This window comes from Aplysia californica, unplaced genomic scaffold (assembly GCF_000002075.1).
Source record: "Aplysia californica isolate F4 #8 unplaced genomic scaffold, AplCal3.0 scaffold00001, whole genome shotgun sequence".
NCBI lineage: Eukaryota > Metazoa > Mollusca > Gastropoda > Aplysiida > Aplysiidae > Aplysia > Aplysia californica.
The window spans coordinates 5668422-5683682 of NW_004797271.1; the positions used below are offsets into that span (position 1 = coordinate 5668422).

The 15261-nt window shown below is 39.9% G+C and overlaps 1 protein-coding gene across 1 annotated transcript in view; it reads right to left on the bottom strand.

The window, feature by feature from the left end:
* Positions 1-15261, bottom strand: part of LOC101846389 (transcriptional regulator ATRX) — a gene marked incomplete in the record, with an annotated part of 58992 nt that overhangs the window by 29244 nt on the left and 14487 nt on the right. The window contains 7 exon segments of the mRNA XM_013085062.2: positions 2227-2419; positions 3819-3930; positions 4391-4551; positions 5943-6293; positions 7372-9750; positions 12817-12991; positions 13636-13760. Coding sequence (XP_012940516.1) covers positions 2227-2419; positions 3819-3930; positions 4391-4551; positions 5943-6293; positions 7372-9750; positions 12817-12991; positions 13636-13760 — 3496 coding nt within the window.

Below are 15261 nucleotides of genomic sequence, written 5' to 3' on the forward strand. Positions count from 1 at the left end.
CCAGGGTCCCCACCAAATCCTGGAAAATATTTTCAAGACCCCCACATTTTTTTCAAGACCCCAATTCGAGGGAAAAATCAGGCCGCTGCGCGTCAAGAATGATCCCCAAAAAAGCCAATCTATCAAAGATAAAAAGTTAAATATCTATAAATGAATGCAAATGTACATTTTGTAGTATAGTCCTCAAACTATAGATGACTATAATACTGGGTGACTGCCAAACCAGCTTCTCAATTTTCCAAGGTAGGGGCCTCATCCATTTTCCAGGAACACGTTACATAACAATGAAAGCGTGTGCTCCATTTATATCTAATATAATACATGTATATGTTTGTGAATACACACACACACACACATGTAGGTACATTATATCCAGTCAACAACATGTCAGTGTGGCACTGGGATCTTGAGACACTTTGGTGTTTCAGTCTGTTCTTACTTATTTATATTTTCCCATCATCATATTAGCCAACATAACAAACTATAGGCCCTATATAAAAAAATGAATCCTGTTTTGAGCCTGAAAAAAGACCTAGAACTAGAAAATCGACTGTCAATAACCAGTCTGGGTGTCACGATTCATATATTCATATAATAAACGTGAAGACGAAAACCACTGCTGCAACTCAAAGTAGAGTAATAACTAGAATGGCTCAAGTACACCTATTCAGTGTGAGAGGTGTAAGAACTGGGGGGGGAGAGGCAAGATGCAGCGACACTGAAAATCTGCCAATCTTGAACAGAAAGCTAATAAAATATAGATATAAATTACAATCACCCCATCCAATGAAACGCGAACACTTTAGTTCTACAACAAGGCATGACGGATCCTGATTCCACACAAGGCCTGCATCAACGCGCGCTTTGCAGAGAGCTCTAAAGTGGTAATCAAAATGCTAAAAATGTGCTTCCAAGTTCAGTTTTTGTCCTCTAGCGTTGCCTTCAGCCCCCCCCCCCCCTCCATCCCCTTCCACGAGTGTATCTTATAAAGGAGTCCTATTCTTCACAGCACTCAGACCGCCGGTACTCACAGGTTCATTGACCGGTCACGAGGGCGAACCTGTCAAGATGCTTGTATAACTTCTTTTTCTTTTTTTTTTTCCACAAGCGACAGCAGAGGGCAATTTTTAATATTGATTTATTTTCAAGGCGACACAGCAGCGTTCATAATGCACAACCTGCATGTTACAAATGTTGCGTTATCTATCAGACTATTACCGGAAAATTTCTGGGTGGTAACGAAAGCAGATCTTGATTCTTCCCGATCGAGCCTCCGTGTCACACATACTTCCGTCACAGCGGCTCAATTACGTTTCCTCTTAAGGATTCATCAACCATACAGTCTAGATAGCTGCACATTACACAGGCCCTATACTTTCCTGACTTACCGACCCATCACAAAATTCCCGACTTTTTCCCGATTTCCCGACCCCGTGGGGACCCTGCACTTCATTGTTTTCTCTCTCAGCCCCATGAATCCCCCCCTTGAAAACAGATATGGGTAAAACTTAATTCTACCAAAGAGAGAAAAAGCCCGAAACAGCTACACATTCTCTTCCAATTATCTCCACGACTTTGTCACAGATACAGAGCTTTCCACTGAGAGCAATGCATTTAAAAGACCAGACTAGAGCACAAACAAAATACCTGCAAAATAATGTTTTAGTGAGAAATGAATCCATCGTTACAAGGACACATCCAATTGAACAGAAGATTTTCTTTAAAAGGGTATTTTTAGGCCCTCACCGACACAATTTAGATCACTCAGGAGGTGGGCTTCCGAGCCTGTCTGACAGGGCCAACCACAGCAGAGAGGGATACAAGAAAGATCAAGATACTCAATAATTCTCCCCACCTAGGAATCGATCTTGGGTCTCCTGTGTGCAACAATGAAGCATCAAACTGCTACACCATGCAGATGCTGTTGAACTGAAGATAACAGTATCACCAACGAAGCTCTACAGCTACTTTAATAATTGCTTTCACAGAATGTCATGTTGGCTTTACAAGAGGGGACAACAGTGAACTGACAAGACAAACAGCTCTTCTATGCTGTCTAGAATGTTTTACACTAGACATACATGGGTAGGAGAAGGTATAAAAGAACCCGTATTTTTAAAACATTTCTGACCAAGCACACAGGATTCGAACACCAGTCAAAAAGATTTACAGAAAGAAAAAGTTGTCCAGCTAACTGTGATTGTTGAAAATATATTGAATACTCACTTTTTCTTTGACTTGCCAATGTCAGAGTCACTGTCAGACAGTTTGGTATCCAGCAACTTGCTACGGATTTGTTTTTTTCTCCCAACAGGAGAGTCACTGTCATCATCATCATCATTTTCCTCCTTTTCATCATCCTCTTCATTCTGTGAACTCGTTTTCTTTTCATCTTTCTTCTTGGATTTTTGTGGTTCATCTGAAAAACAGCAACCAAATTCTTAAGCTTAAAGAATCTGAAACGACAACTTAAAAGGGCAAAATAGCAATGCTGAAAAAATGGACAAGAAGAACTTCCAAGCATATTAGTACGCCAATATGGCGGAAAAGTAAGCTGTGATCAAGAGCCTGCACAGTCGTATTAATTTATAGAGAATTCCCCATGTAACAAAGATATTTAAACACCGATGGCAGGGGGGCTCTCGTGGCCTAGAGGTTAAGGTGTTGGCCTCTCATTCAAAGGTCCCGGGTTCGATTCCGGGTAGCGACCAAAAAATTTTCTTCTCTATAATTGTCTCCTTTCACATCCTTTCCTGATCTCTAACAATGTTCTATTGTCTGCTTTCATTTCCACTTTCTGCCCCCACCCCCTCACCTCCTTTGCCCCCTCATCTGGGCTCCTGACTCTTTCTGCAGCCTTTCTACTGCTACTCCTTGGCTCCTCCTGCTGTCGTCAATTTATAGCTAGTATTTGAATAATTTCAGTTCTTACAAACGCCTGCCCATTAGGAATTCAATTGTTGAGTTCACTTAAATTCACACGTTGACGAGATTGATGATTGAAAAAATGGATAAGATTCCAAAGCACACTTCAATCCTTGTATACTTAACATGCAGTAAGAAAATCAGAATTGAATTTTTTAAAATGAAAAAAAAATTCACTCTGAAATACTGCTGTTTGCAAGCCCAATTAACACTTCTCCTACTGCAAGCCACATTTTGAAGCCTCGCTGGACCGAGAGCAAAAATACGGCTTGAGTGGCTTGCTATCTATTCCAATCCAGTAAAGAAAAGACACAAAATTCTCTGCAGATCCACATTTTCGAAATAATGAAATAGACTTCCTGTCAGCAGATATGAAAGAAAATATAGCACTGAGAGACGATTTTAAGTAATTTCAGCGCTTTTTTTCTATCCCCTTAGAAACGTAAAAACGAAAATAAAAGTGCTCCCCTGACTCCAGCACATGTCTCAAATGTTCACTTCTATGATAGGTACACATACATAGCTTTCAGCATTTCTTTGCATTACTTGAGGCAACCTACCTCAGAAGTTTGACTGATGCTGTTGTTGTTTTTTTAGATATGACCTTTCAAAGCTGGAAAATTGTTGATTTCATATGACACCTGACATTGCATAATCACTTTTTGAAACCCCAAACTCATTTTATTGGAATAAACCTTCAATATTGCATCAACGTCTGACAGAGTATTTTTTAACCTTCAGTTTGATGGGCCATATGATATGGTTTGTGTGTGTTTAGTTGGATTTTTCGACATTTTCCTTTGGTGGGGTAGGGGCGTCAAAATAGGTCAGGGAAAAGCCCTGGACCAGTGGTGGATTTTGGCCTGGTAGGAAGAGAGTTTAAATGCACTCACCAAATTCATCAAGAGATGAATCATCACTGTCTTTGTCATCTTCTTCAGCTTTATCACTGTCCATTTCATCCAACAGTCCATTTTTAGCCATTTCGTTTTCTTCATCAACCTCCTAAAGGGAACAATGAAACAAAATCTAAATAAGCAGCTAAATTTTTATAATAATCAAAACACAAGAAACAGTGTTATATAAGGCACGATACTATTGTGATAAAGAAAGTATGTGGTCTTAGAATTAAAATTGGAGTCATGAGGTCTCAAACTCTTAACAGTATCTTTCCTTTTTCTTATATTTGTTTAAAAACTCAAAACATCACCATGAACACTTCTCGTATCAAATTTTACCAAAGTTTTGAAAGGCAGCTAAATGTTCAGAACAGGAAGAATGCTCAGCATCAAAGCCACCAACGCGAAGTGAGTTGTAAAAGAAAGCCCCTTGATAACATTCCCTAAAAACATTCACTTTTCACCTCTTAAGAGCACCGTATTTGTCAGCACTCTTCTGCCACAATCATCTACACAGTAAGAAAAATATTTTTTAATTACGAAAGAAGAAAGCACCAGCATCATACCAGTCCGTCTTGTTGTTCCACTGGTTCCTCCAAAAAGAAAGTAACTTTAGGCTCATCTTCATCATCCTCCTCCTCTTCCTCATCGATCTCATCATTTTTGGCATCATCCCCATCTGATGACAGATCTTCAAAATCCATGTTTTTCTTGGAACACTTGGGACCTGGACAAGATAAAACATTTCTAAAAATCAGAATTCTTTTATCATGGAGACTTCAAACCTTTTCCCATCAAAACGTTCTTTGAAATACAACAATAAAAGACACAGGAAAAAGGTCCTTTACAAGCCAGACTGCTACCTCATCTCATCCCTCTCCAATCACATCTCAACTAAAAGGACACAGGAACAAATTAATCATTTTCAACACCTACAGGACCAGCCTCACACTTGACTTTCAGTTCCCCAGGACCAGAGCTAAGTAAATTGCTCCTCCATCAATGATAACTGGTTTCAGATTTGTCTTTCACAATTTTCTTCACAATTTGAAGATTTTCGATCCAAATAATCAATGTCATTGTCTAAGTCAACACTGTCTCTGCTCATAAAAATTTCATTGAGCACTTCAGGCTTGGTGAAATACCTTTTCTAAACTCATTTTATTGCTTTCCCCATTTAATTGCTATGAATCTGAAGCAAAATATCTAAATTGAACTAATCACTGGGTTGATGTAACCGAAAATATGTTTGCAGAAACATCGGCCGTCTTTTGTTTGGATCTAGGTCATTTCACTCGCATGTATACTCATTCGCTGTCCTGGGGAAGTAGCTGAGCTACCCAAGTATACTCGTACGCGGTCTCATAGGTTTTGAACTTCTCAGCAGAACTCCACCCACCCAGGAGATAAAATCTCAACAGCATTCAAATTGGAAATGCACATACAGTTGAACGTGCCCTAGCGGTCACCTGACCAATACAATCTCTTGAACAAAAGTTACATTTCAACCCCCCACCCCGCGCATTTTAAAAAACATTATGACACTGTCCTAGACTTCTGCCCAACATAACCACTTTTCTCCTCGACAAGAGGGACCCTCTCGGAAGAGCACCTGTATCTTTTCATCAAGTCTCACACTTGGAAATACTGACTAGCCCCGACATTATTACCATAGGAAAGACGCATTTCATCATCAATCTAGTGGACAAACATAAACATTAAAAAAAGGAGTAGATTACATCTTGCAACGCAAACTAATCAGCCTCATGAACCAAAAAACCACACTGGAGGCAAACTGAGAGGATACATCGTGTGGACAGCTCATATGAAAATAGTAGGCAACTCCACGAAACTTAAAATTAATACAAAAATTATTTTTTTTTTAAATTTCTTTTAAATTTGTCTTATTTAGCTCTTTCACCACTTCAAATGTCAGTTACGCACTGATCAAAATATTACACCAATATGGTAGAATTCTATCACCACACTTTTTCTAAAAACATCCGACTAATTTTTTTTCCAGAAACATTATCTTCACTTATAGTTGCTACTAAAGCCTTGACAGTGTACATACGACACAAGGAAGAAAGACTTTTTTAAAAATACAAGCCAACTTACCCGGTTTATTTCTTTTGGCAGGTGGCTTGGACGTCTTTGATTTGACTTCTGAAACATCCTCTTCTACTTCCTCTGGGGTATCTTTTACTTTCCTCTTTCTCATGACTGGCATCTTTGACAACTTTTCAATTTCCTTTTCATCTTCATCCTCCTCCTCATCCTCCTTAGCATTTTTGCTGTCACCCTTGCTGGCTTTTCCATTACTCTTAGGCTTTGACTTCACAGCAGAAGAAGCTGCTGACTTTGGCTTGTCAGTCCCATTTGCCACTGGCTTCTTACTTACTTTCGATACCTTTTTAGTCTCCTTTGCAGGTTTCTGGACCTTCTCCTTAGAGGCTGTCAACTCTTTTTCTGAAAAAAAAAAAAAAAAAAAAAAAACCCCATAAAAACTCTAAGTAGAGGAAATAATGAGCACTATAAAACTGAGTATCTAAGAGACACTACACTTTATTTAGAGGGAAATGAATCAGTGTCACAAGAACCGACAAAGGGAAAGTGATTTTCACTAATGCAGCATAGATATATCCTATAACATGTCCTAGTACACAACTACAGTACTTCCATGACGATAATGACAAAAGAACAGGAAAGATAAAAGTAGATTAGAATGACCTGCCCACCACTACAGGCTTGTCAACTTTTTTAAAAATCCACAACATCAGATTATGTAACAACCAACAAATTCACATCTTTGGTGGAGAGTATGTGATAAGGCTCTCAAATTCCCAAATCCGGGACAGTCCCTGGGAATTCTGGACAATTGGCAAGCCCGAAACTAATAACCTAAAAAGGACCTGATAATGTATCATATCATGTTATTTTTACAAACACCCCTAGGAGCTGGTGCTCTGTTTGGAAATTGAAAAAACGTAATGACACAAATTTATCAGAGGTGCCAACTGACTACCAAACAAAAACAACCCCCCCCCCCCAATCCCCAAAGTCAAAAATTAATCCTGTACTTTTCGAAATGGCCAAAAATGAGCATGTGGGATCCCAAAATTAAAATCTATATTTATAAAATGCCCTATATCTCGGAAACTCAAGAATTATCCAGAATTATCCGTAAAATCGGCACCTCTGATTTACATACATGCATCTGCTATTTGTGCACTGATGGAAGACACTCTTATTTTGGGCTTTTTTTTATCTAAAAAAATATTTAAACCAACAACAAGTAAAGCTTCTCACAACATCGATGCAGTATAAAATCAAACCCATGACATTGCAGAGCAACTAAGCTGTAGTTGCGCTCAAAAGTATCACTTTCACCTTTTGGAACATCTGAATTGCACACCATCTCAAAAAAGACTTTGGATCTTATTTCCGAATTTAATGTCTTTAGCACTACCATCTCTCTCCTCCATGTCCACACAACAAGGGTGTTTTCCACCCCATGTACGTATTCGTTATTCTGTGAGATACTCACTGTTCTTTTTCTTGCGACGTGCCGAAGTGGAAGTGCCAACGTCATTGTCATCAGAACTCATGAGGACATCAGAGCTAGAAGCTTCATCATCACTAGCAGCAACAGAGTCTTTGGCTTGCTCCTCATCGGCTTTTTCCTTGTCTTTGACTTGGTTTGAGTCACTCCCATCAGAGACCTTTTCAAAATCACTACGTGCATCATCATTCTCATCATCCTTTTCTTCTCCTTTTGAGCTCTTTTCTGAAGAGTTGCTTCTTTTTTTTGCCTTTTTAGGCGTCTTCTTGAGTCTTGACTTGTCTTCCCCCGAAGAATCACTATCCCGAAATTTCCTTTTTGATCTTGAATTGGAAGCTACCTCATCCTCAGCTTCACCATTGTCACTTCTGTCACTAACAGCCTCTTCCTCCTCTTCTTTTTCACCATCTCCTCCATCCTCTTTCTCCTCAGCTTCCTCATTGCTCTTCAGCATTTCATCTGCAAGCTCTTTGATCAGATCGAACTTGGCTGCCATGTTTTCCTCATCTTCATTATCACAAGAAGCACCTGCATCATTTTTGTGGGATGCAACCTCCCCATGTGGACTACTCACACCATTTTCAGACCAACTGTCTTCACACAATAGTTCTGTAGTGTCAGCACCTGAAGGCACACTGTCTTTTTCAGTTTCAGATGGTTTGCCTGAAGCTTCCAGAACGTCTTTAGATTTAGACTTTTTTGTAGTCATCTTATCTTTCTCTATACCTGTCTCTTCACTTTCTTTGTTTTCTTTCAACTTCTTAGACTCAAGCTTATCTTCCTCTCCACTTTCTTTACCCTCTTTAAACTTCTTGGAATCAACCTTATCTTTCTCTCCACTTTCTTTACCCTCTTTAGACTTCTTGGAATCAATCTTATCTTTCTCTCCACTTTCTTTACCCTCTTTAGACTTCTTGGAATCAATCTTATCTTTCTCTCCACTTTCTTTACCCTCTTTAGACTTCCTGGAATCAATCTTATCTTTCTCTCCACTTTCTTTACCCTCTTTAGACTTCCTGGAATCAATCTTATCTTTCTCTCCACTTTCTTTACCCTCTTTAGACTTCTTGGGATCAATCTTATCTTTCTCTCCACTTTCTTTACCCTCTCTAGACTTCCTAGACTCAATCTTATCTTTCTCTACACTTTTCTCACTGGAATCCTTACTTTCTTTCTCTTTCCCAGCTGTTCTGGAAAGTGACAGACGTGTGCTCCCTCGTTCATTTGTAATACTTTTGAGGCTTTCGGATTCAGTACTCCCCTTTTGAAGAGATGACACAGACTTATGTGATGACTGATTTTTTTCCTTTGGCTTTGGTTTACTAGAATCATCATCAGAGTCATCACTCAGAGAGTCTAAACCAGTTCTGTTTCGTGTCCTTCCCCCTGATTTCTTTGCAGAGTTAGGCAAATCCTCAGAGCTTCTGCTGCTCACCCGATCCTGCCTACTGTCGCTGTCTGTTCCATTCATAGAAACAGGTGACACTTTTGAAGAAACATTCTCAGCCCTAGACTTGGAAGAAGTAGAAGAAGTGAATGGCAATCTCGAAATCGTTTTTCTTCCAGCAGTGGCCTTCTCCGCACTGTTGCTTTGCTGCTTAGCACTAGCACTGGTCAGAGATTTTTCACCATCTTCTTGATGTTCACTGGTTGTTGTCGCACTTTCGGACTGCTCCGCAGAATCAGCACCCGTTTTGGTGTTAAAACTGTCCTGAGCTTGCCCTTTACTATCACTAGCTGTCAGTATAGCTTTTAGGGACTTTACATAGGTATGCAGGCTGCTGTTCAGGGCTTTGGCACAACAGCGTTTCTTCTCTGTCACACTCATACTGCTGCTCAACGAGAAGTGGAACATAGGAGTCGCATCTTCTTCATCTGCCCGAGGACTGGTGCTGTGGAACTGGGAACGCAGTGCCCTCAGCATCTCTTTGAAAGTGCTGGTCGCTGTGGACAGCTTGTCCATCACCACATCCACATTCTCAGGAGCAGTCTTCAGGTCACTAGCACACAAAGCTACATCTTGGTCATTATCAGGAGAGGCTGAACCTCTTTTTGAATCTGCAGCCTCTTTTGAGGACGCAGAGTTTTTTGCTTTAGAATCCTGCTGAACATTCTTCTTTGCTGAGGAGGAAGAGGAAGAAGTAGAAACTGCACTCTTCGAGAGTTCAGCATCGTTTGACTTTCCCGTTCGTTTCGTACCATTGCTGGAGGGCTGTGCATTTCCACTTGCAGCGGCGGCAGCAGCCTTAGCCTTGTCACGAGCTTGCAGGGCCTTGAGGGTGTCACGGATGTTTCTGTAAGTCTCTCTGAGACCTTGAAGAGGCGCCTTGTCACACAGGTAGCACCGCCATTTCGACTGACCATCTGTGTACGCAATAAGACAAAAATTTTTTTACGGTACTTAAAAAAGAAGGTGCAAAAATCTATAAATGAAACAGGAACTATAACAGTACACTGAAAAATGAAGGCAACATCCAAGAATGAACTTGAACAACAATGAAAGAAGTCTAGATCTTCAATAACAGTAGCCAACACAAAAAAACCAGTGCTTGGAAATCCCGGAAAAAGTAGCAGATTGGAGTGGCAGCAAAATCCAAATTATCTCTCTCTCCCTAAAAATCGACATCAGTGAACCCTAGGAAATCAATGCAGAATGGAAAGTGGTCCTGAGGGACTGCGTGAAGTTATCCTAATAGTACAGTCATTATTCAAACTCTTTAGAAACATGTAAAGTCTATCCCATTTATTCTCAACCTGACCAAAGAGATGACGAGTGAATGCATTGAATTTGAGATTCTAGCACACAAGTAAAAAATCAAGAGCTTTTTAGATGGCATTGAAAAGGCAGCATGAAGGCTCAAATAATTTGAAATGTGGGTGCAATCGAGTCCTATTCCAACATGTACACAGAAAATGAACTCACAAATGCTCTTCAGCATCCATGAAAGCAACTGCCAATAATGTGACCACAGAAAACATTTATGCCATGAAAGACTGAAAACTGATTTTCACACTGTTATGAAAAGTGAGCCCTGTTGTGTTTTATACCTACTGCATGTTTACTTTTTCACATTAAAATAACTTATGATATATCAACTCTTAAGATTTTGGTCCTGGATAAATGTTCACTGATAAGCACCTTCCCGCGCACGGTTCCCCCCAGCTGGTCCCGGATCAGTCTGTCGCCCCACGCGGGTTATGACATTTCGTTTCAAGCGGGTCTGCATCTTTACCTTAAAATGTGTGCGAGTCAGTCTGCTAGTGCCTGTGTGCCCTTCTGAAACTTTCTGCTTTGTTTTGAAACGTGAAGCGTTGGTAGAGATGTTCATCCAATGAAATATGAGCATTTTGACCGAGTTAGACACTTGAGGAACTCAAAAGGATATTCAGGAAAAAAGACTTTCATCTTTCAATTCAAACACCTCTTCACGCTTTTCAAACGAGCTCATTTTTACACAAAACGCCGTTTCAAGATGCAAATAATCATATTTGATGGTTTATCAGAGGGAGAAATTTGAGAGCAACTGAAAGAAAAAATATTCGGAAACTATCCCTTTTTCCCCCTTTCGAACGATAACTGATAAGCGGCTGTTCACAAGTCTAAAACAGGAGTGAAATCTGGAAAAGTTATTCGATTTAGTGTAACTTCCACTCTCAGAAGAATGTTCAGCAGGGTTCTAAAGCAACCGACGAGGGGAAAAGAGGATCACTCATGCGGTCGTAACACTTATTCATAGATCCAATCAATTTGCTAGAAAGATGAAGCGTGTTTTTCATTGTTCTTTCACTATTGACTCCCGCGGCACGCTTGCCTGATCAATGTCTGACCCCACCTCCCCACGGCGTAAGCTCACAAGCGATGTAAGTGGGTCATTGATCGGTAAGAACGATCCTCCGATTAACCCCGCAGGACCAGAGTTACTTAAACTGAAAAAAGAACAAATTAATGAAGTATGTGGATTGTAGTATTTGCTTATTGTCGGCTGGATAAAGGAGCAACAAATTAGTTTTAAGTTTAAGTAAGATTTTTTTGGCACTCGCAACACAATTAGGTCATAAAAGTGCCGAAGATTAGAGATGTTACAAGCAAGTAACAAACACAAAAAAGAGCGAGGATAGATAAGTACAATAGATGTTTGATAGAAAAGGAACAAACAACTCCATAGCACCCTCCAACCAGCCACAGCAATAAATTAAAAGGCACCCCACTCCCCAAACAAACAAACAACTCATTCCATCCTCTCAGTCTATCCATTCTTAGTTTATCTTTAAAGTGACGAAAGTTATCACATTTCTATCTGCACTTCCCATCTCAGAAAGCAAGTACTTAGGACAGAGCGCAAGATACACATCAAAGCTGTAACAGTATAGCATTCCGACATCCTCTTTTGACTGAACATAAAACATAATACAGTAGTCTTAGTCCAAGATCCCAGAACCCGGGAGCAAGGAAAATATGGGATCTTAGGCGAACGGCATCTTAGCCGACGAACCAAGAGAAGAATCCATGGTAACCTATATTCAGGCTCACAACCGGTAAAAATATGTTCTCCCTTTACTCTAAAATGAACTGACGTGACCCCCAGGTGGGTTTATATCTTATGGCAAGCAGACAGTGGTCTACCTTGATGACCAATCACAACGGAATGAAGCATCCAGAGTCTCAAGATCTACAGTTATCCAGTTGCTCCTCCCCTTTACATGTCTAAAATTAATAACTTTCCATCTCGGACCGAGTTCCCTGCTTTTGTCGTTATGCACCATTGTGTTGTGACCACACAAATTAAAATTCAGTTAGTCTCGCAAATTCGGGAGACAACTGCTGCAATGGTCAGGGAAGAGTTCACAGTTCAATGTGATCCCGCCTGAAGAGAACTTATAGGCCCTACCCACCCAGCGTGTGATATAAGTTTAGGAGGAGAGCTCAAATGAGAGTGCGATGATTGGAGAAAACAAACGCGTTGGCGTGCTCACACCTTGGTGTGACCCCATCTGGGGAAAAGATTTAAACCGCACATGTGATCACATTCACGGGAGTGGCTGATCTGTGACACAACGGGCAGCTCAATGATCGCAAATTTTCACTCTTAGTTGATGAGCTGAGCCCGCCCGAGTTTTTCCCCCATAAATAATTATCTGAAATGCGTGATCTTAGCCGAATGCAGACCTTCCGAGAGGGATCTTAGACTTGTGTAGTAAAAATCTGTTTTCTTAAAACAGCGGGACCTAAGGCGAACCGAGATCATTAGCGGTGGGATCTTAGGCGGAGACTACTGTATTAAAAGACTTGCAGAACTCAAAGTACAAAATGAAAGAAACATTCAGAAGAAAAGCAATAACAAAAGACCCAAAACTTTTCGCGTCTCAAAAACTCTCGATCTATCTGAAAAAGGGACATTAAAGTAATATCACACTGCTGCCATGACTCACTGATGTTGTTGAACTCAGAGCGATTGAAATTTCTCATGACGCAGGACTTGCAGAATGCACTGGAGCACTCATCACACACCACCAGCCTCCCACCCTCTCCACACCAGCGACACTGCTCGTCAATGCCATCTTTATCCTTTGCAATGTCTCCACTGGACAGGAACTTATCACAGCGCTGAGAAAAAAAATAATACAACACGCATATATATGCAGTCAGCAGCATTTTTAGAATGCAAAACTGTTTGTTTTTGTTTGTTTGAGTAAAGAGAAGAACATTGGCTCTTCAAAAGTAATTTATTGCTGGGAAAAAATATGACTGACAACAACAACAAAGAAAAAGAAAAGAAATTCGGGTAGTGAGATCCTACCAGAGGCACCCTCCAACCAACCACTGCAAACTAAAGAAATAGAAACAAGAAACATACGAAAAATGTTATCCTCAACAAAATCAAGAAGAAAAATTGTTCAACAAAACAGGTAAGTGCAAAGTGAAATATGTAAGCTGAAATTAACACAACTTTAAAACTACTCAATTCGAGAACAATGTCAGTATTTCTAAGCTGGAAACACAGTTGTATTATGTCATACTGACATTCACCAAGAACAATTGGTCCTGTGTGTAACTTTATTATCAAATCAGGTTGGGACACACTATCGCATAACAATGAACCTTTGATGAAATCACACCAGGTGCCCATTCTGAAAAGCTGAAATATGAAAACAAAGTACATTTTTTGTTTCTTTCCCCATGCTCCTGAAAAAAAAAGACAAAGAGCGTAGCACATCCATTTGAGAGGGGCGAAGTGAAAAAATTCTTACCTTGCAAATGACTACTTTTAATGCTGGATGCTTTTGTAAAGCATTACCCTTGTATGGGTTGAGCTGACGACCACATGCAGTGCAGCTTACATTGTCCAGGACCGATGTGTCAATACGGACTGGGGCTAAAAGACAAAAAAAAAAGGTATTTAGTTTTAGTATTCTGAAGGACTTTCACAACACTTGCAACACTGGTAGGTCATATAAGCGCCAAAGACTGGAGGTGTTACTAGAGAGTAACATACAACGAAAAGGTGGAGGAGAGACAAGAATGACAGGTGTTTGGATTTTTTTTTTTTAAAGGAGCATACCACACGAGAACAACCACCCACCACTGGTCTGATGACACAGGAAGCACATAAAACGACACTGTGACAGTTATTTAAAAGTTAAACAGTAGAATAAACCTAGCTATTCTAATAACAGTGGAGAGAAGTAAACAATGAGCTACCAGCTCAAATGTAAATATTTTCACACCTCCTAAATTCATCTGAGTGAGAGAAGCACACTAACAAGGGTACCAACTGATACCACTTTGTTAAAAACTGAAATTGCTTGAGTGAAAGAGGCTTTTCACAAAATAACTGTCTCTTTGGTTTTTAAAAACTGAAATCATCAGCGTGAAAGAAGCTCAGCGACAGTTTCTATCACTGGTTTATTTTGTAGGTTTTTAAAAAAACTGAATCATCCAAGCGAGAGAAGCATATCAACAACTGTCACTAATATCATCGTTGTATTTTTTATTCAACGGAGATGATCCGAGTGAAATTAACATCAACAAGTTGGATGTAATTCTCACAAGATGCAGGACAAAGAGAGAAAGTTAGTTTTAGTAAAGGTTTTACGGCGCTCGCAACAGCATAGGTCATATGAGCGCGAGAAGATAAGAGGTGTTCAAGAGAGTAACAAACATAAAAAGAAAGGGAGATAAGGATGATAGATGTTTGATAGGAAAGAAGCAAACCACACCAGAGCTCCCGCCAACCACCCACAAAAGAGGGAAACAGCATAGGAGCAGGTAACAATGCAAGATAGACTAGCAGTCCCTTAAAAAAAACCAACCCACTGTTACAAGAGGAAGACAGTTAAGCTGATCAAATGATCAAACTTGATAAAGAACTTGGAGAACATGGGGGCGCGAGTGGGCCATGAATTAATGATTTTCTTCTTTCTGTCACCTCATAACCTGGTATCAGCACCAATTTCACAAAATGAACTTTATATCGCTAAAACTTCTCTGCTGCTACCACAAACTTCACTGATTTCTTAAGTTGGGATCCATCTTAATGCTCACCTAGATTTCCAAAAAGAGCGGGCCATGTTTTAAATTGACCTAGATGACATATTTTATATAAATATGCAAGTGCTACACATTGAATTGTAAAGGAATTAAGGTTGTGGTAAAAAGACAAACTGAAGCAAATTCATACATGTGGTGTGAACATTAAAATAAAAAAATATATGCACATACAAAGGCATACAAAATATTCAGATATAGTCCACCTACCATTAAAGAAGTGAAATTTTATATACAAACAGTGAAGTCCACTAAAACCGTACACGGTTAATAAAAGAAACAGTGGCAAACCAAAAGAAAATACAATCCCCTCTTTTTTTCTTCATAAT